Genomic DNA, 22,775 nt, shown 5'->3' on the forward strand with positions numbered 1-22,775 from the left:
AAATATTAGAAATCATACATTCCGATATTTGTTGTCCAGATATGGACATGAAAAGTCCGAAATACTTCATATCTTTCATTGATGATTACTCACGATACATGTATATCTATATGCTTCATAATAAAAACGAAGCACTTGAAGCCTTTAAGGTTTTTAAGGCTGAAGTGGAGAAGCAATGCGCAAAACATATTAAGATTGTGAGAACAGATAGAGGTGGAGAATATTACGGTAGATACACTGAAAATGGACAGGCACCTGGTCCGTTTGCGAAGTTTCTCCAGGAACATGGGATTGTTGCCCAATATACTATGCCTGGTTCTCCGGACCAAAATGGTGTAGTTGAGAGGAGAAATCGAACATTATCGGATATGGTGAGAAGCATGTTTAGTAGCTCTAAACTTCTTAAATCCTTGTGGACTGAAGCTCTTAAGACAGCTGTGTATATATTAAACCGAGTTCCAACTAAGGCTGTCCCAAAGACGCCATTTGAGTTATTTAAAGGTTGGAAACCGAGTTTGCAACATATACGTGTTTGGGGTTATCCTTCTGAAATAAGAGTTTACAACCCACATGAAAAAAAACTGGACCCAAGAACTATAAGTGGATATTTCATTGGGTATGCCGAAAAATCCAAAGGGTACAGATTCTATTGTCCATCTCACAACACTAGAATTGTGGAATCAAGAAATGCAAAATTTCTTGAAAATGACTTGATTAGTGGGAGTGATCATAACATAATTTTTGAGAAAGATCACATTAATTCACAACCCTTTTATTCAAATGATAGATTGGTCGTTATTCACACCCCTCAAGACCAAATGGGTGTTAGGCAACCGATTACTGAAGTTCCACAAATCGCTGATGAAAATCCAGTAGATCAAGTTGTTAATGAAGAACAACAAGAAATTGTTGATCAACCAAACAACCTAAGGAGATCTACTAGAATAGGAAGATTAGCTATATCTAGTGATTATGTTGTGTATTTACAAGAATCGGACTTTAACATTGGAGCCGAAAATGATCCTGAAACGTTTTCACAAGCTATGAGTTGTAATGAGTCAAAACTATGGTTTAATGCTATGAAAGAAGAGATGAATTCTATGACAGTTAATGGAGTCTGGGATCTTGTTCAGTTGCCTGATGGTGTAAAAGCCATTGGATGTAAATGGGTCTTCAAAACAAAGAAAGACTCATTAGGCAACATTGAAAGGTATAAAGCAAGACTCGTTGCTAAAAGATTCACTCAGCAGGAAGGAATCGGTTATAAGGAGACTTTTTCTCCTGTATCTAAGAAAGATTCTCTCCGTATCATTCTAGCATTAGTTGCACATTTTGACTTAGATTTGCAACAAATGGATGTGAAAACAGCTTTTCTCAATGGAGAACTAGAGGAAGAGATTTTTCTCTAGTAATGGTGAGCAATTGGTTTGTAAGCTTAAGAAATCTATGTATGGATTGAAACAAGCTTTCCGTCAATGATATTTAAAATTTCATGATGTTATCTTTTCATTTGGATTCTTTGAGAACCCCATGGATCAATGTATATACCAGAAGGTCCGTGGGAGCAAGATTTGTTTCTTTATTCTATATGTGGATGATACATTACTTGCAACCAATGATAAGGGTTTGTTATATGAGGTGAAACAATTTCTCTCTAAAAACTTTGATATGAAGGATATGGGCGATGCATCTTATGTCATTGGCATTAAGATACATAGAGACAGAATTCGAGGTATTATAGGTCTATCTCAAGAAACCTATATAAACAAAGTTTTAGAGAGATATCGGATGAAAGATTGTTCACCAAGTATAGCTCCCGTTGTGAAAGGCGATAAATTCAATTTGAGCCAATGCCCAAAGAATGATCTAGAGCGGGAACAAATGAAAAATATTCCTTATGCTTCTGCTGTCGGAAGCTTGATGTATGCTCAGGTTTGCACTAGACCTGACATTGCATTTGTTGTTGGGATGTTGGGAAGATATCAGAGCAAAGAAAGTAATGAGGTACCTTCAAGGGACCAAAGATTATATGCTTATGTTCAGACGAACTGAGAATTTGGAAGTAATTGGCTACTCTGATTCAGACTACACTGGCTGCATTGACTCAAGAAAATCCACTTCAGGATATATTTTCATGCTAGCTGGTGGAGCTGTATCTTGGAGAAATGCAAAGCAGACATTGACTGCTACTTCCACTATGGAAGCTGAGTTTGTATCTTGTTTTGAGGCAACCTCACATGGTGTATGGTTGAAGAGTTTCATTTCAGGGCTTAGAATTATGGATTCTATATCTAGGCCATTAAGAATATATTGTGACAATTCAGCTGCTGTTTTTATGGCTAAAAATAACAAAAGTGGTAGTCGAAGCAAGCACATCGACATTAAGTATTTAGCCATACGAGAACGTGTTAAAGATAAGAAGTTACTTATCAAGCACATTAGCACTGAATTGATGATTGCGGATCCTTTGACTAAGGGCATGCCACCATTGAAATTTAAGGATCATACAGAAAGAATGGGACTTGGTTCCTTTATGTAATTTTGTTGTAACAAATTTAATGAAACTATTATGTGATATTTTCTCATATTTGTTGTGTACACATTCATTGATTTGAGAAATATCAATAAAGTTAGGACCTCGAATAAACATTGGGTTTATTCATTAAGTTATACAGATTTGAGAGACATAATGCATTGTAATAAATGGAAGATAATATTCGTTTTAAGATGACTTATCGCCATGATTCATATATTTTGTCTTCTCCTATGATAAATGAGATATATGTGTCAAGTGGGAGAATGTAAGAAAAATGTGACACATATTAAAAGAAATAGCGTGTACAAATTGATATTGACGACTGCCAAGAAAATTTAGATGCGTACACGATTCTCCTTCTGAATCTCGGGTCCCGATACACTCATCGATGGTATGAGAAACGCCTATAAATAGAGCGATTGAGGTCCCTAAGCATACACACGTCATAAGTAAATATACACCATCTATCGAGATGGTGGAGTGCTTAGAAGGCTTCAACTGAAAGAAAATCAGAGAAACTTACAAATTTTCAATGGCCGGAGGTAATTCTCGATCCGCTTCCGCATATTATTTTTCATGTTCATGTATAAGTAAAAACATGAATTTGAGAAAAATCTCTAACAGTTTCTTGTGATTTTGTCATCTAATGAGCTTGATGTTGACTTATAAAATGAACTAATTTGTTGTTGTATCTAATTTTGATACTAGTTTTGATATGCATGATAAACTTGTTTTTAAAAATAAGGGTATTGTCCAGCTACTGTTGACACTAAGATTCACATTTCTAAATGTTTATCGTATGCTTTAACTTGATCTTTGCTAATGAAATTCTTTTGAACAGTTTCTTGAGAAAACAATGAATATACAAGAAAAGATTTCAGAGTGGTGGTTAACATACTAATGTTGCTACTGTTTGATGTCTATTCCTTTGTTTGTTTCGACACAGAAGAGGACTAAATGTTTTGTTTGCATGGTTGTGTTCAAAACAAGTCAAAGGAGGAGACTTTTTAGTTGTGTTTTTTGGTATTGGCTTGTTTTGATCTTCTTGGATTGTTGATAGACTGATCAGGAGATATTGTTGTGGATTTTTATTTGATATTATCTTTTGAACAGTGATAGGAGCAGTTGGTTTGTCTTTATCTTTTGGAAAGTAATGATATATGATTGAAATATATCATTCAGATTATATCGATATTGATAAGGCTTATCAAAACTCTTATGCTTAATTATTGACAATGGATATGTGCTGAATAATTGTTGAGGTTCATAATTCAAGTTTTAAAGGAAAACTCTAGATTGGATAATGATAAAACTAGCCAAGATCTATTCAATATGCTATGGAGATTTCGTGGAGGGATAGACATTGTGATTACTATGTTATTTTGAGAGAGTATCAATAGTCGTGATAGACTTTTATTTGAAAAAAAACGCATTTTGTTCTTTTTTTCCGCAATAACTGTTACGACAAGGTTCAATCAGCTTCACCTTATCATTCAGTTTTGAGAGCTTTTCTATTTCTGGTGTTGCACAAACATTTACTGATCGGTGATTCATTCCTCGGGAGGGAAATGTGACGTTTTTGGGAGATAGCATTCCTTGGTATTGATGTGAGTTCGAGTGAAGCTGGGTGCTCGTCAAGTGTAGTATGCTGAAAGTTTTCATCATAGAGACATCATAAAAAGATTTTTTAATTTGTGTGATTGTAACATTATTTAAATTTTAGTGGATTCACTTGATAGCTGGACGTGATCCAGTAGATGTAGATCTATCGACCAAATTACATAAAAATCATGGTGTCTTTGTATTTTTATTTTATTATTCATGCACATAATAAACAACGATAAATAACAAACCACTAATATTGCAAGATTGCAATTTCAAAATAAATAAATTGAAGTTCATATTTGTAGATAACATAGTTTATTAATTTTTTTATAAGTCTATTTACATAGTTTTTCTGTGGTTTTGGAACCTAACAAAGAAGTGGGAAGAGTAATGAAGGCAATATATTATTCGATGTAATTACTTCACAGGAAAAATTGTTAAATTAGTTATGTAAGTTGTTATATTTTCTATTTATGTGTAGGGACGTAGCCAGAATTTCAAATTATGGGGGGCTAGAAAATAAAAAAAATTATTCTAGAAATCAATACAACATTTTCCATATGACATAAAGATTTAAGTGCAATCCACGATTTTCACAATATAATCATCAAATCTGGATAAATATTTTCCAAAAGTTCAAACATTAATCATATGAAAGAGTATGCATAATTAAAAAAAAAAACTTAAGCGAAAGAGGGTAACTTAAATAAACACTACTTTAGTCACAACCTTCGATTTTTCAAAAGATCAAATCTATCAATTATGTAATGTATATCAATGTCATGAGCAATCTCTCTCTCAATATAAAAAACCATTGCATTGTTTAAATATTCTTGCTCTATTTTGTTGCGAAGTGGTGTCTTAAGAAGTTTCATCCCTGAAAATGCCCGCTCAGTTGTAGCAGTGAAAACTGAAATAGTCAAGACCAAACGAATCAGTCTATCAATAATGAAATAAATCCTCGACTTCTTTGTTTAAACTAGTAGTCGGCATAAATTAGGAAGAGAATCAACATCTTTAAAACTCGGATCCTCAAATACTTCAAGCTTGTAATGATCCAATTGAGTCTTCAAATGTTTTATGTCATCTTTGGAAAAATCATTGGGATAAAATTTATCAATCAAAGAATAAATAGCACTTTCAGATAATGATTTGAAGCCATCACTGGGATTCAAGGCTTCACAGAGAGTGAGAAGCTCTATTGAGATGGGAATTTCAATTTCCAGGCGCTCATGAAGCTGTGAGAGATGAGATTTTTTTCTATCGTTTTTGTACTTGCTCTTTTTTTTTCTTATCATTTTATTTTTGTAATGGATGAGCTTAAGAAAATAATTGGACTACACCATGTCAATATAAAAAAAATTGATCTTTGTTGAGCTTGAGCTCTGCCAGCCAGCCCATACTATGGCTACGCCTCTGTTTATGTGCTCTTAACTAGCTAAAGTTGGTCTTAATCTTGTAACTTTGTTTTTTACTGATTTTTTATCATATTTTGTTGGAACGATAATGTGATGTTGGAAAATACCGACGTGTATGATACCACGTCAGTACTCCGGTGAAATAATGGCATAAATCGATAAAAAGTAAAATTACATTATTAAAACTCAAATTTGACAAGGTTAAAGGACTAAAACAAAAAACATAACTACTTACAAAGCTAAAATAACTATTTTCCTTCACATCCTCTACTACCTTCTACAGGAAATATTATTATTACTACAAAGAATATCACTAGTTTTCAACATGACGGAAGTATTTATTAAATGTCGCATAGAAACAATGCATCACAATTCTTGTCTAGGCATGATTAATTATGTTTGGTGACATCGAATGCATTCAATCAAAACTGGAAAAGTTGAATCAAGCATATATACTAGTTAATCTTTTACATATGCACTGGTAAAGAAATTATGGGGTTCCCTCCTAAATCATGAATCTCTTATGATCTTATCTTGTTCCAACAGGGTAATGTATTTTGAAAAACAAATTTTTGGTGATTCAAGATTTATTGGCAGGTTGCAAGCAGCACCACATGCTATTTTTGGAAAAAAGAAAAACATGGACAGAATCGAATTTATTTCGTAAAATATGCATGTTGTCTTTCCCAAGGAAAGAGAAGACAAAAGGGCGAGGAATTCTTCTTCTTAGTTTCTTGAGAGACCAGAGAAGCACTGGTTTTTCAAGACTAAGAAGATATCCATTTCCTTACAGTTCGCTCAAGATTCTGATATTATAATTTTATGTACATTTTATGATTGGAAAATTAAGAAATATTTGGACCTTTTCAGTGGATCGGTGCCCAAGTAATGGTTGATTTGAAACACAAAAGGGAATTGAAGAAATCAGAAAAATGAAGAGTTGTTTCTCGTGTTGCTTGTCGGGAGAGAAGAGCCAGAAAAGATCTTTGAAGAAGAGCATTCAAGAATTCAAGAAGACGAATTCTGTGGCCTCCTTTGCAAATATATCATTTAAATCTGGTGATTTCATCGTATTTTAATCATTTTTTTTATGCAACAAATATAATTCATTCTTTCAATTATTCTTTACATTCTACGTTTTTCCCAGGTTAATTAGAAAACATCCTCATTTGATTGATGTTTGTTACCGCCACATTTAACAATTTGTAATTATTATAAGACTGATTCAACAGCATGCAGAATTGTACGACTTATTTATTTATTTTTTTTTTTGGGATCTTGATCGAGTTCGTGACTCCAATTGTATATATCTACGTTGTATATGGTGCAACTTTAACCATGAGAATTTCCGTGCGTGATTTTAATGCAAATAATGTACAGATGCCAGCAGGAGAAGATATATAGCAGAAGAAATAGAAAAGCTTGGGAAGGGAAATATATCTGCTGAAATTTTCACATTTCACGACCTTTCTGTTGCTACTCAGAACTTCAATCTTGAAACTTTGTTAGGCGAAGGCGGTTTCGGAAGGGTGTACAAAGGCCGGATCGAAAGCAAGAACATGGTGATCCCGTGACCCTTGTCGTTGTATGTCATCTATAGTTTATATATATGCTGAATCGAGTCCTATAGTTTCGACGTTTTCTTTGTTTCAGGATGTTGCAGTGAAGCAACTCGATAGAAACGGCTTCCAGGGGAACAGAGAATTTCTTGTGGAGGTTTTGATACTGAGCCTTCTTCACCATCCCAATCTTGTGAATTTAGTCGGATATTGCGCTGATGGCAAGCAGAGAATCTTAGTTTACGAGTACATGCACAATGGTTCCTTGGAAGACCACCTCCTAAGTAAGTATGTTCTTTAGAAAATGCAACAAAGTTGTTAGTTCTATCATTACATTTTCAGTCTCCCTATCTCTGTAGATTTCAATTGATGTCTGGTTTTGTATAGACGTAAGTCCGGAGAAAGAGCCACTTGATTGGCATACCAGAATGAAAATTGCCGAAGGGGCAGCACGAGGGCTTGAATATTTGCATGAAACAGCAAATCCTCCTGTGATCTATCGAGATTTTAAGGCGTCGAACATACTTTTAGACGAAAACTTTAACCCAAAACTGTCGGATTTCGGCCTAGCAAAGTTAGGCCCTATTGGTGGAGACACCCATGTTTCCACCAGGGTGATGGGAACCTACGGGTATTGTGCACCCGAGTACGCCTCCACCGGCCAGTTGACAACGAAGTCCGACGTTTACAGCTTTGGTGTCGTGTTTTTGGAAATAATCACAGGCAGGAGAGTCATCGACACTTCCAAACCAAGCGAAGAGCAGAATCTAATAACTTGGGTACGCTTGTTTTGCACGATGGATTAAATTTCATGTTACAATGCTCATCTCAAGAGACATTTCTTGAAAATCTGCAGGCACAGCCATTGTTTAAAGACAAGAAAAAGTTCCATTTAATGGCAGATCCATTGCTGGAAGGGAACTACCCGGAAAAGGCCCTATATCAAGCTCTTGCTATAGCTGCAATGTGTCTCCAAGAAGAAGCCTCCATTCGACCTTTGATCAGCGACGTCGTCACGGCACTAGAATATCTGTCTGGAGGCAAAAGCCCGGGTGAGGCCGGTGAAGATGAAGAACAAGAAGAAGATGATGGTGGCCAAACATGATAATCGAACGTGTGACTTCAACTATGAACCGATTGTAAGAACCTATAGGTTCCTAGTTTGTCAATAAATTATAATTTGTGGTAGATACAATTCAAATATTTAAACTGTATACAACCCTGGGAATTAGGTTTCAGTCATTCTTCCATTCTGCCAATAGAGACGCTTATTATTAGCAAACAAATATTACTAATATTTTATTATTTAATTAAATTAGTCGCATAAAATTCAATATGCATTGTAACTAATACAATATTATGAAACAGCAATAAATACAAAGACAAACAGATCACAGATCATTGTTGATATAACCCTCTGATTACACAAAACCTCAACAAAAACACCCCATCTGATTGCATGCAAATCACTACTTGAAATAAAGCTCAACGAGCTTCTTTAGAGTATCAAAAACGCTAGTGAACGGGTTGAACTCGACAGCGGCTTTGAGTTTAAGATCAGGAAATTGGTTGTTCAGAGCTTGTTGCATCCCAGACATAGACATCATAGCTGCAAGCTGACTATTTGACATCACCTCACAATCTTGTGGAGTATCTTTGATACTGCTAGAGTCGTAGGCAAAAGTTTCTAAGACAGACTTGTACTTCTCTATGAACTCTGGTCCGGGGTTGGGTTTTCTTGAGTATATCTGTTTGAAAATTGAGAAGGGCCAACCAATAAAATCCTTTGATAAAACTCCCAAGAAACTTAACAAATATTAGAAAACTTATTAAGTTTCATAATCTTCACAAGTCTACATCTCAATTAAACTCTACATACAACTGAAGTTTCAATGGTTAACAAATCACTAAAAGCCACATGTAATAACTTTACGCCAAGTTACTGATCTCAGTCTGCTATTTGTATAACTCTACAGTTTGATGTCCAGACTGTCTTAAATATCAATTTCTATGTCACACCATCTCAAACCTTTCATTACCATCTTTCAATATTTGATTAACCTTTGCATAACCGATCTGCAAACTTGTTCGAAATATGTTGTATTTTGTAAACCTGAACTCACCTCACATAGCATAGTATATTGCTCATCAATTTCATAAACATTTTTGTTAACATAAAACTCATACTGCAAACATTATTCAATTTTGATTGTCACCATATTTAACTTCATATTTTCTTTCTTTTATAATCTTTTATAATTCGCATCTAATGTTGAAATTTCTCCCATTCAAACTCTTGAACTCCATCTAAAACATGCTAAACTTGTGGCACATAAAATATATCTTAGCTCAACTTAGAGTTCTGATAGCCTCCTCTTGTCTTATCAATGAAGATTGGGAGAGACCGACACAAATAAGAACGATTAATTAGAGTAAATCATAATAATTGTCAATCCAGTGTGCTCCATCGAGATCCATGACAAAAGCCAAGTACCAAAAGAAAGATGAGCACCAGAATTCTCTCAAGTGTGCTTCGTAAAGATCCATTAGACGCTCTAAACAAACTTGTAAACTTTAAGAAACAGAGCAACTATGGGTATACCTGTATAAAACTCTTGTCCTTTGCTCCAGAAACCAGGGCATAATTATCATAATCAGTTGCAATAACATCATAAGGTTCCTTGGGGATAAACGGTAATGTGGGAAACCGAAGGTAACACTTTTGCTTAATCATCTCTCGCTTTTCTAGGTCCGTTTCATTTTTCTCCTTATCATCTTCAGAAAGGCATTGGACCCTTCCCCTTATCCCTGTAATGTAACCGTTAGGCCCCCCATGAACACAGAAGGTATCAACCTGGATAGCTGGTATATTCACATCAAAAGTGTACACACCCTGCAATTACATATTATGGAAGAATGTCATATAGGACAACATTTAGACTCAAAAGGCAAAAATCCCACAATGCAAAAACTGCATAAAGGATTTGGTATTTGTCTCCCAAATTACGAAAATACGGTACCGATGGAATTTTAGAAAAATCATGATGAAAAAATGCATTCTAAATCCGAAATAATTGGAGCATATGAAAATGTCAAAGACTCGACTAGCTGACTATCAGCAACACAGTTTGTTTATTTATCTATTAAAAATAATTAATAAAACTTAAATTATTCATTTCAATAACTGAGATACTTTTTTAAAAAAAAAAAAAAAAAAACTTTTTTTGGTTCACCTGAGTGCAGTGGCAATCTTCTTGACCCTGCCCCGCAAATCCACGTTTAAGTGAAGCTACTTCAAACCATCGTCCAGCGTACCTGTTTGGGTCAAAGTTCTTAGCTGACATGCCTCTCATCATCAGCAGCATTCCAGTTCCCTCATCATTCCCTTTCTCTAAAGGAAGAGTCAGCTTATTTTCTTCAGCACTTGCAAGCTGGCATATACCGTTACGAGAAACATCTGTTGCAATAGCCTGCTCAGCATATATAAAAGAAACAAATTCAGACACATAAGTTTCAAATGGATAAAAGACATACCAATGTGTTTTACAACATGAATCTAAAAGCTTATTTTATAAATGCCGTCATTATACAACACAAAGCACCAACCGGAGTTGTCTGAGATAGGACAATTATCGATGCTGCAAGACTGGATAGCACTTGTTTCACCTCAAACTTGATTGAGTGCTTAAAACAACAGTCAGGTATCTCTTTGCCTGGCAGTCCTCTGAAAAAGAAGAGCACACATTAAGTCTCATGGAAGCCACGGCATTTTCCTCGTAAAAGGGTAGTCAAAAACAAAAGGTGTCAGCATTTATGACGTAAAGGGTCCTTAGCTTGTGAAATGGAAACGAAATCACCTCTAGTTTTTTAGTCGCCTATGAATGCAGGCTCAAATTTAGCCAAACCAAGTTGCTTCATCTCTCTTACTGCTGAGTTTCCCCACTTCAGATTTACCAGCAAGAAATATACAATGGACCATTAATCTAATTGCCTTTCAATGAAATTCTTTGGAAGCCTATTACTTAGGAAAGTGATCTTCCCCAATACAGTGGGGATACAATTGAAATTCAAGTTTCACTGGAACAACAATATTAACCTTGGCTTCAGAATTCAAGAAACCACTATCAATCTAAAAATAGCAATAAATTCAAGAATGTGTCAGTCCAACAGCAGATTCTTAAATAAAACAATTTTACAGGATTTTCCGGAAATAAAGTGTAAAATTTACCAGACCACAAAATACCCAATAGATCTCATCAGAATTCAAGCATTTGGTTACATGTTGGGGAACAAGATGAACTGAGAATGGCACCTGGACGTAGGAGGATAATGGGCTTGAAGCATCACCGGCCGTGATCGAGTAGCCAGTAGATTACTACATTGATACCCCATTTTTTTATGATTTCTTTATCAGATATGCTGTTGATTTTTAAGGCCTTCAATACCAAGAAAAGAAATGGGATTTTCTCGGTTATATATATATATATATATAATATATAATATATATACATATCTTTTGTCAAATACATGGGAAGGGCGGCCAAGCAGAAATGAAGTCTTGTAAGTTAATAGTTTTGATTTTTAATCCTATACTTATTAATTTTTGTCTTCGTATGACTAATTTAAAATTTTTTTGTTTTGAATTTTTTTTCTGAAGCCACCAAATCTATTAAATCCTACTTATTTGACTTTGATATTTTTCTACAATATTCATATAAAGAGAATAAAATAAATATTATACACATTAAATTTTATCTAAGTAAATAAAGAGAAACTATCAACTTTTTCCTCCCATTTTGAAATATTAGATGTCATTTTCTAATATTAGATGTCATTTTCCTTTAGTTCTCCGCTTTGTTTTTGTTTATATTTATTTTATTGTATATATAATATAGGTTTATTATCGCTACACCTACCTAGAATAACATTAATTTTAAATAAACAATATTCGATGTGTTAGTGGCTTTTGGCAAAAAAAAAAAAAGACTTAAACAAAATAAAAATTCAAGTTATTCAATAAAAATCAAACATGACAAATTACAGGAATAAAATCAAAAATATGATAACTGACATAACTAAAATTACAATCATAAATAACGCAGATTATTATTTTTTAAAAATCTTTAGAATTTTTAAAAAATGTTTTACTTAAAGAATATGCTTTTAGTTAAAATATTAAATTATTTAATTAATAGAAATACAAATTTCAATAGTTAAATTCATTAACTATGAAAATAATATATGATATATTAATAAATATGTAATTTCGTAATTGATTAATTAAAATATTAGTTTCAAAAAAAAATATTTGTTTTAAAATTTTCATTTTAGAGTGGATTAAGTTTAAAATTGGTGTGTTATTGGGTTTTATGTTTGGTGCCAAAGTCACGCAATTCTATGCAAAATGTGCACTAAAAAAAACCTTTTGAATTAGAGATGAGCTGATATTAAGGTTTAATAAGCCATTGGAGCAAGTGGTCTGTGGCCCAACATTGGAAATTCAAGATTAGCTTATGAAGTAAGTGTGTGAATTGGTTTCCATTCCATTCTCGCAAGGAATTAAACCTTCCCAACATAACAACATGCTATACTCATTTACAAGCAATTCCAGCATGTAAAAATCCCACCATTGCTACATTAAATTGCGGAAAATAGTCAAATTTGTCGTCTAAGTTTACCTATTTTTGGTTTTGTATCTTTTAAATAGTCGAAGTCGAGTTTTTTCATTATGATATCTAATTTAGCAAACCTCGTTGCTCTCATTTCGAGTCAAGAGATAGGTAAATAGACACATCTCATTGCACTGATCGGGGCGTTCGTAGTGATTGAGGGGGTCGAAGACCAAGAAGTGTGTCATTTAAACCAAGTATTCTTCTTACGGCTAGATCTAAAATCCTGGCCCCTGCGGAAATGAAAAATAATTTCACGCTCTTTCCGTCGAAAAGGGAAGATTAGTGAAATCTGTATATTGATCAAATAATTATGTTTTTAATATTCTATTCATTGTCCCGGGATACATTTTCGTTCTTGTATCATGTCTTGCTGTATTATATATTCTTCAGCTTTGTTGTTTCGTAGTGTCATTGAATTACTTAACATGATTCATGATTATTACAAGTTATGATTTTATATAAAATAAATTTCACAATATTACAATGGTATGGGATATTGTCGATACTGATCATAATAATTAGAGTAGGTCGGTCTCACGGATCTGTATCCGTGAAACGAGTCGATCCAATCTATATCTAATATGAAAGGTAATATTTTGACATTAACGTTATATTTTTCATGAGTTCGATCGGATCAGATATTTGTCGTCCTAAATTGATCGGTGAAATGATATCAGAATTTTTATCTAATAATTAATGACATGACATATCTATAATCTATGAAACGTGGATCCTTATACGAGTTTAATTTAATTAATTGTCTACTTGACAATATTCTTATTGTCATTATCCTATCATATGTTAGATATAATGCTATTTTTCACCACTAATTTGAAATTTAAAATTAAAGTACCCATCTTAATATATATGAAATATTGTATGGCTGTACAAATTATTTTTAAGTAATTATGCATAGGATTAAATAAATCCACAACTTGGATTCATTTATTTATTCGATTAATGATAGATTTTGATAATGAAGAACGAATCTACTTGATGTTTAAACAGCTAGGGTTTTGGGAATCAAAGCACGTTGTTTCTCTGGCTTAATTATCATTAGCACGTTACAAACTAGGATTAATTGTACTTTTTTCCATTTTTTATTGAAAAGTTATCATATACATATACATATATATATATATATACATATATATATATATATATGTATATATATATGATTGTTTATTAAAGAAGAAAGAGAATTTTTTTAAAGACAAAAACTCGTGTGAAACGGTCTTACGGGTCATATTTTGTGAGACGGATCTCTTATTTGAGTCATCCATGAAAAATATTACTTTTTATGCTAAGAGTATTACCTTTTATTATGAATATTGGTAGAGTTGACTCGTCTCACAGATAAAGATTTGTGAGACCATCTCACAAGAGACCTACTCTTTTTTTTAATATAGATTTTGGTCTGATTAGTAATTAACATATACGATAATTTAATTTAACTTCTACAAATAATAAAATATACATAATTAATTACCCTAAATATTCAAGGACTACTATAATGTTCCCTAATAGTTCTCCAAATATTTTATATTTAAACATATATTAAATTTTTACTATTAAAATCCTGAGAGGAATAATATTTGGATCCTGCTAAAAATTTAAATTTTTCCATCATAATTTCAATATTGATTTTTAAAAATAGTTTTCTATTCATATATTTCTTCTAAATTGGCATCCCATGATCGATATCACAAAAACTCTTGTCAAACAATTTCATGAGTCAATTTTGTGAGATCGATCTTCTATTTAGGTCATTCGTGAAAAATTATTAATTTTATGCCAATAATATTACATTTTATTATAAATATGGGCATGGTTGACTCGTCTCACGAGAGACCGTCTCACGAGAGACCGTCTCACAAGAGACATACTCGATATCAATATAAAATTAAAATATTTTTCTTCTATATTTTTTAAAAACATTATTAATTATAAAAAATTATAATTTTCACATTATACCAAATTTAATCAATAATATCATATCTTATTCATCAAGTAAACGAGCTCTAAATGTATTACCATCGTAGACTAATTGGGACGAATGTAACAGAACAAGGTCTCGACCCAACACGATCTTAGGCCAATCTGAAGCTGAAATATTACGTCATTCGCGGCGTCATTCATATTCATATAAAATATATGGGCCCACAAACATCTAGAAATATTACGTCATCGATTACGTCATAATTCAGGATAACCACGTGTATCACTCTCATATGAAGTAGTGTACATGTATTCGAAATACTTAATAGAGGAGTGGTTTATTTTAATGGATTGTGTAATATTGGTGACTTTATATTTTTGCAAGATATTCTTATATGTGTAAATCGAAGGTAGAATAATATGTTTGAAATTAAATAAGGTATACAAAAATTAAACGGTTTCAGTTTTATGGAACATAAAAATAAATTTATTTAAGATGGCTTTTAACTTGTGATATTTGCTCTAAGATCATGTTACAAAATTTCCCCAAAAATTATGTTACGATCGATTAATATAGATGGTGCGTTTAGAGAGAGTTGAATAAATAATTCGGTTTTTGAAATTTTTTCGGATATGAATCAGTTCTTTAAGGAACTGATTTTGAGATCTTGTGTGTCAATATCGTTTGGTTAACTAATAGTAGAATTGCGAAAACAAACTGAATGATAGATTGAATATTTTGACTAAGATATCGTGATAGTAGAATGAATAAAACTGATGGACAAAAAGAGTTTTATGGATGTTTAGATACTTCAATTGTTCATACGTCACCCCTTCTATCTCAAGGATATGAATTTACTTAAAGAATTTGATTGATTACAAAGAATTGTAATAACCCACTTCAGTTGGACTTATACAGTGTTAAACTGAAACTCTTAGTTTTCTTCTTATCACTTATCAATTGTTTAACTAAATAGCACTAATGAGTGGCCTGAATGGTGCCAATAAATCAATGAGGTAAGAGCTAAATTTTGCGATTTGTAAACTGAATAAACTCGAAAGTGAATCATAACTGAATGATTTGTTCTTGATGTAGTTGTTTTATGGATTGTTTGTTAACCTCTTTCTTCAACTAAATTCATCAGCTATTTATAGTCTTTGATTCCAACGGTCACATTGAATACATTAAATGATTAGTATATGTTGAATAGTCTTTTAGTCCATGAATATGACTTTTTTTTTACAGAGGTGCAATGTATCAGACTGTTCTGCTTTTGTACGCACTGTCAGTTTGTCTGCTGAGATTCAAAATACAACTGATGACGTGGCTAACTGATAAGGTGTCAAACTTGTCGACTGATCAGTTTAGTTGGACTGCATCAGTTCTAGCTGATGTCATTTCAGTTTGAACGTTCTAGTTCAGTTTTCGGTTAAGCTTTATCAGTTCTGTGAATCACTTATTTAGTTCCTTTGATTTGGTATCAGTTCGTCAATCTTCAATTAATCAGTTTAAGACTATAAATCCTTTGAGAACTTTAGTTGTTTTACTTCAGTTCTACTAATTCCATTAATTTTGCTGAGTCTCCTTCAATTCAGTTACGCTTTACTAGATTGGTTATCGGTTCAGCTTAGGTCTCCTGATCGGTTACTGGCCAGTTTGTCAAACTCTTAAACCAATAAATCCCAGCAAGTAGTTTCATATTAATTGATCTATTTGAATTAAATATTAATATCTTATAATTTAGTCTGCAATATAAATGAATGAATAATGCTAAATGTACAGCAAATATATCGTACAACAATATTTACAACAATTATATCGATAAATTTGGCTATTACCTCAAGAGACTTCGAATTGAATTTATTATGAAATTTTGATAATGGAATTTTTGTATTGAATTTTATGCGAATTATTGTATAAATTTAGTTGTACATGTAACATTACTCATAAATATGCTAGTTATTAAAATTTTAACTTGTAATCATTCTTTTCTCAGGTGTGTTTGGATAAATTTATTCTAATATAATTATATGGTTTGTCAACTTTTAAATCCGTCATAATAATTTAAAAATTGTCAAAATATCCAAACGAACATTCAAATCTTTCGATCCAAACACGCCTAGATTTAATTAATTTTTGAATATTTTGTTTGAAAGAATTAGTGAAATGTTCATAGGTGAAGAAAGTGTATATATAATAAGAAAAAATAAAATAGAATTTGGTGTAGATAACTTGAATTTTCTATGCATGGAAGATGTTTGAATATGTGTGTGGCATAGCATATAATATTTTGAATACACGGGACGACGCGTTGGCCGTGGATGTATGCCTATCTAGTCGTGGCCAGGTATCTTAGATTTTCTCGGCGCTATAAATATTGGTTTCAAATTATATATTTATAACATATTATTTACACTAGTAATGGTTAGGTATGCGCATTGCATGTTTAAAAAAATTAAATAATTAATCATTGAAAATATTTTGTTCACCAATTAAGGATCCAAACGTTGTTTTCTCAACTAAACAATTTTTGTATATGAGTTAAGATATACATGAAATAATGTATAAATTAATTACAAATAATAGTTGTTTTTGTAACAGTAAGGTCGATACGGTCTGTATCTAGAGTGAAAAATATATTTTTGTCATAAAAAATAATATTTTTTCATGGATAATATCAGGTAAGAGATTCGTTTCACAAAATGACTAATAAGAGTTTATCAACTTAGTGTTAAAAACTTAGTATTTGTAAATAATTATCTTATTATAACAGTCGAGAAATGGCCTTAGGAAGGAGGCTTCAAGGCTTGAAAATTTTACCTCAGTCGATACACAACAAGGTTATTATGTTAAATCTACAAAATTTTCACTCTTAACAATATGTAAAAACTCATGGAGAACTAACTCAGGCAAAGGTTAACCACTGGCTAAGACATTCAAGAAAAAGTTTTTATCCGGATTTCACTTTTGTCACTTCTTGAAAAATTTTAGAACAATATGTTACTACATTAGAATGAGTTTTTCGATTTTTATTTAGATGGATGAATTTGAAATTTTAATAATAAATCTATAGCTTTATCTGAGTAAATCCAAATGTTGTTGGGTAATAACAAGTATTATGTCCTCGTAGTTTTTATTTTTTTATTATGATGATGAATCTGTGATCGAACAAACTATACTGTGTAAATTTTGTGCAACATGCTTGCTCCATAAAATATTAATATGGGGAATGGAAGTATCAAACACATGATTTTATTATTAGAACTTTATGTTTTTCTATATAATTTATATAAATTTTAAAATTTTAAAGTAAATCAAATTCAAACATAATAACTGTGATTACCAAATAAATGAAAGGAAAATTGTGGACTAACTCTCCCTAAAAATATATATTTAAAAGATGACCATTTATATCGAAAGAAGGTTTTACAAATTGAAGGATCGGTTTTGACATCTTTGAAGCTTTTAAACACAATATTCTTCATAAGCTGCAATATCTTGTGATCTAAGAATAAATACACTAATGAATTAAATTGAGTTTGGTTTTCAAACCAAGCGAAAGATACTCAAAATAATCATTCGTTAAAAAAGTTTGAAGGACCGTGTGCTGGGCACCTTGAGGTGCTTCAAACACAATATTCTCGAAGAACTGTAATAGCTTGTGTTCTAAGAATGTATACACCGATTAATTAAATCGAGTTTGGTTACAAACCAAGCGGAAAACACTTGAAGTAATCCTTCGTTAAGAAACATTGATATATTTTATATCTTGTGTAACTGAATGACATATATCAGTTCAGTTATGGTGAAAACTGAACTGACGGATACTCTAACTGAATAACTGAAATAAGGAGGATCAGTTCAGTTATGGGAAGAACTGAACTGATCATATCAGTTTTAAAACAATATGTAAAAAATTAGGGACACAATACATGTTTATGGATGTCCAGAGACTTTAACTGCTCATACGTCACCCCTTCTACCACCTCGAGTAGGATCCACTAGAAGAATTTGATTCATACAACTCTTTGTACAAACCCACTCCAGATGCGAAGCACCCAACTAGAACTATTAGCATTCGAGATTGTAAGCAGCACTTTACAATCTGCATAATTTTTAACGTCTTTATGCCAAGACTACAAAAACATTTTTTACGTATGTGTGTGAAACTCAGTTAAACAATAAGCTCAACTTTATGTATATGTGAGTGATTGTGTGTGAATGTGTGAGAACATATCTAATGAATACAACACGAAAGTGTTCTCACACAACTGGGCTAACTGCTTCTAGTAATCTGATATGTAATGAGTGTGCCCTTAGTTTTCTTCACACACTGATATTTAGTTGTAATTCTGATGTTCTGCATGTCTTTAATGACCTTTGATCTCGTCTTTAATGACCTTTGATTCAGACAACTCTTCTGGAAGCTTTTCTCTTTTCAGCTTTGTTGCAACGTCCAATATTGTACCTTCATCTGTGAGGTAGCTCGTAGCTTATACATTAAATATCTGCGTGTAGCTGGATTCCATTAAATAGCCTTGAACAGATCAGTTACAACTGATGCTCTGATTTCACTGTATTAGTTCTTTTGTTCAGCTGGGTTCTTCATCAGTTGAGCTCTTTATCAGCTGGTCGGACTTTGAAGGTTTACTGTTGAACCACCTATCAGCTGGACAATCAGTTGAACTGTTCTTAGATATATCAGTTGGACTGGTTCAATTCTGGCAATCAGTTTGCACCTTCAGTTGGCGTCTCGACAGCTTTAGTTATGGCTCGGGAACTGATCAGTTTGGGTCCTGATCAGTTTCAGCTTTCTGTGCACTAGATACATTTTTTAGAAACAAAATAACAAGTTTTGTTAACATCAAAATCAAGATTGTGAACATTAAATGTTCCAACATAATTTTTTTTTAAAAATAGTATTCAAAGGTTAGATTCCAAACCATCAGACATAGGTAATTCATAAAGCATGATCGAACATTGGGTCGTCGCTCTCCATCATAGAGCCGACGATGACAATAGATTCCTTTCGATTAAAAATCTGATTTTTCATTGTTCCTAGCCATATATATTGTATAGCTAAACTTGATACCATCATCAACTCATTTACAATTTTGAATCGAATGAAGTTAGCATCGAATGGTATCAGCATTCAGCATCATGTGCTTTTACCACTTAGTTACACTGCGGTCCATTCCATTCCATTCCTTGTAAAAAAGAGTGAAGCATAAATATTAGCTCACATTTTCCACAGAAATTGGAGTACAACATTGGCGCCTCTTTTTTATGTTTTTGTTATGAAAAAGTAAAAATTTATGGTAAAAAGTAAAAATCTCAAACTCTCAAAATTATCAAACTACACAATTTATAATATTTTTCTCTCAACTCAATTGTCTCAAATCTTTACAAATGGAGACCTATTTATAGGATTTCTTTGCAAAACAATCCAAAAACAATTTCATCATTACATACATCATCACACACTAATTTTCAATATTCAACACCTAATTTTACCTAATTTTCAACATTCAACATTATAATTTTCAACACAAATTTTTTTCACATTTTCAACACTCCCTCTTGTGATGATGATCATAATACAATGATTGTCTTCATTACGTGTTTTTATACTGCCTCGTTAAAAACCTTACTAGGAAAAACCCATTGGGATAAAAAACAATAGTAAGGGAAAAAGAGTGCAGTCACGTAAACTCCCCCTCATGTTGACATGAACAATTCTTCACAAATTTAGTAGATTGCGCATCCCAATATTATATATGTGCTTTCTGAATATTGTCGTAGGAAGTGCCTTTGTGAAGAGATCTAATGAGTTTTTGCTTAATTGAATGTGACGAACATCAATATATTTATTATTCTCAAGCTCCTTGGTGAATGCGAAGAACTTAGGAGGAATATGTTTAGTTCTGTCGCTTTTTATGTATCCTTCTTTCATTTGAGCAACACATGCAGCATTATCTTCATATAATATCACAAGCTTCTCGTCGAATGATAATCCGCATGAGATTTGAATATGTTGGGTCATTGATTTTAACCACACACATTCACGGACTTGCTTCATGTAGTGCAATAATCTCGGCATGATTTGATGAAGTTGTTAGAGCGTTTGTTTCTATGAACGCCAAGAAATTGCAGTGTCTCCACGAGTAAATACATATCCAGTTTGGGAACGTGCCTTGTGTGGATCAGATAAGTATCCAACATCGGCATAACCAATTATACTTGGATTAGCATCTTTTGAATATAAAAGTCCCACGTCTGTTGTTCCTCGTAGATAACGGAATATATGTTTAATTCCGTTCCAGTGTCTCTTTGTTGGATATGTGCTAAATCTTGCCAATAAATTTACGGCAAAAGATATATCAGGCCTTGTACAATTTGTAAGATACACAAGGGCACCGATAGCACTTAGATATGACACTTCTGGACCAAGAATATCTTCATTATCTTCACGTGGACGGAATGGATTCTTTTCTATGTTTAATGATCTAACAACCATTGGAGTACTTAAAGGATTTGATTTATCCATGTTCAAACGTTTAAAGATCTTTTCTGTATAATTTGTCTGGTGAACAAATATTCCACATTCTTTTTGTTCAATTTGTAAACCCAGACAATATTTTGTTTTTCCAAGATCCTTCATTTCAAATTCTTCCTTCAAGTATGACAAAACTTCTTGAATTTCCTTATTTGTTCCAATAATGTTTAAATCATCAACATATATAACAATAATTACGCATCCGGATGTTGTTTTCTTAATGAAAACACAAGGGCATATTGAATTATTTACATATCTCTTTTTCATCAAGTGATCACTTAGTCGATTATACCACATTTGGTCGGATTGCTTTAACCCATATAATGATCTTTATAATTTCACAGAATAACATTCTCTGGGTTTTGAACTTTGTGCTTCAGGCATCTTAAATCCTTCAGGGATTTTCATATATATATTACTATCAAGTGATCCATATAAGTAAGCTGTAACAACATCCATAAGACGCATTTTCTAAATTTTCAGATACTGCCAAGCTAATCAAATACCGAAACGTAATTGCATTCATCACGGGAGAATACATTTCTTCATAATCAATTCCAGGCCTTTGAGAAAAACCTTGTGCTACAAGTCGAGCTTTATATCTTACTATTTCATTTTTCTCATTTCACTTTCGAATAAAAACTCATTTGTATCCAATAGGTTTTACACCTTCAGGTGTAAGGACTATAGGTCCAAAAACATTATGTTTTTTAGCGAATCTAATTCAACCTGGATGGCATCTTTCCATTTTATCCAATCCTGCCGATTTTTACATTCACCAAAAGATTTTGGTTCATGATCTTCATTATCATTTATGATGTCGATTGCCACATTATAAGAAAATATATCATCAATTTCTTCTATATCTTTCCGGTTCCATATTTTTCCAGTATTAATATAATTGATAGAGATTTCACTATTCTCGTCAGTTTGTGGTTCTGACAGAACATTTTCATCATTATGTGTTTTTTCAGGAACATCATTCTCTATTTTGTGATCATCATGTGTTTCTTCAAGAACATCATTATTTATTTTGTGATTATCGTGTTTCTCTATGAATTTTCTTTTTCGAGGATTTTTATCCTTGAAATCGACAGGCCTTCCATGCTTCAGGCGTTTAATGAAATCATGAGTATCTTCAATTTGTTTCTTCGGAATTTTAATTCGAGCAGGGGCATTTGCAGCATGTATATATGATTTAGTTACCCCTTTTGTGTCTGCAAATGCATCTGGTATTTGATTTGTTATTCTTTGCAAGTGCACAATTTGCTGTACATCTTTTTCACATTGTTTTGTTCTTGGATCCAGATGTAACAATGATGATACATACCATGTAATTTCTTTTTCGGTATGTTTCTGTTCTCCCCCTAATATTGGGAAGATTTTCTCATTAAAATGACAATCAGCAAAACGTGCTGTGAACACGTCGTCTGTCTGAGGTTCAAGATATCGAATGATTGATGGACTATCATAACCGATATAAATTCCAA

General features: G+C 32.6%; 2 protein-coding genes across 4 annotated transcripts; one reads left to right on the forward strand and one right to left on the reverse strand.

Annotated features, from left to right (window-relative positions):
* The first annotated feature begins 6,228 nt into the window (after positions 1-6,228).
* LOC142543290 (putative serine/threonine-protein kinase PBL23) lies at positions 6,229-8,505 on the forward strand. Of its 2 annotated transcripts, XM_075650468.1 has the most exons (6): positions 6,229-6,351; positions 6,430-6,618; positions 6,940-7,121; positions 7,213-7,402; positions 7,506-7,897; positions 7,975-8,505. In XM_075650468.1, exons 2-6 carry the CDS (start codon positions 6,492-6,494, stop codon positions 8,221-8,223), a joined length of 1,140 nt encoding a protein of 379 aa, XP_075506583.1. In that variant the 5' UTR covers positions 6,229-6,351; positions 6,430-6,491; the 3' UTR covers positions 8,224-8,505. The 2 variants fall into 2 exon arrangements, with proteins under 2 accessions (XP_075506583.1, XP_075506582.1); XM_075650467.1 differs by having other exon boundaries at positions 6,240-6,618.
* LOC142543291 (chloroplastic lipocalin) lies at positions 8,455-11,603 on the reverse strand. 2 transcript variants are annotated; one of them, XM_075650469.1, is made up of 5 exons: positions 11,431-11,603; positions 10,725-10,842; positions 10,352-10,588; positions 9,721-10,011; positions 8,455-8,866 (listed from the first exon to the last, which is right to left on the reverse strand). In XM_075650469.1, exons 1-5 carry the CDS (start codon positions 11,508-11,510, stop codon positions 8,588-8,590), a joined length of 1,005 nt encoding a protein of 334 aa, XP_075506584.1. In that variant the 5' UTR covers positions 11,511-11,603; the 3' UTR covers positions 8,455-8,587. The 2 variants fall into 2 exon arrangements, with proteins under 2 accessions (XP_075506584.1, XP_075506585.1); XM_075650470.1 differs by having other exon boundaries at positions 11,437-11,584.
* Positions 11,604-22,775: the final 11,172 nt, after the last annotated feature.

This window comes from Primulina tabacum, chromosome 4 (assembly GCF_025594145.1).
Source record: "Primulina tabacum isolate GXHZ01 chromosome 4, ASM2559414v2, whole genome shotgun sequence".
In the NCBI taxonomy this organism is placed as follows: domain Eukaryota; kingdom Viridiplantae; phylum Streptophyta; class Magnoliopsida; order Lamiales; family Gesneriaceae; genus Primulina; species Primulina tabacum.

Excerpts from the sequence above, each read along its gene's own strand:
- LOC142543290 (XM_075650468.1), top strand. The coding sequence starts at position 6,492 with ATGAAGAGTTGTTTCTCGTGTTGCTTGTCGGGAGAGAAGAGCCAGAAA. Across the intron at positions 7,122-7,212 it reads GGATCGAAAGCAAGAACATG|GATGTTGCAGTGAAGCAACT; the intron begins GTGATCCCGTGA and ends TCTTTGTTTCAG. Across the intron at positions 7,898-7,974 it reads AGCAGAATCTAATAACTTGG|GCACAGCCATTGTTTAAAGA; the intron begins GTACGCTTGTTT and ends GAAAATCTGCAG.
- LOC142543291 (XM_075650469.1), bottom strand. The coding sequence starts at position 11,510 with ATGGGGTATCAATGTAGTAATCTACTGGCTACTCGATCACGGCCGGTG. Across the intron at positions 10,843-11,430 it reads CATTATCCTCCTACGTCCAG|AGGACTGCCAGGCAAAGAGA; the intron begins GTGCCATTCTCA and ends CTTCTTTTTCAG. Across the intron at positions 10,012-10,351 it reads AAGATTGCCACTGCACTCAG|GGTGTGTACACTTTTGATGT; the intron begins GTGAACCAAAAA and ends ATGTAATTGCAG.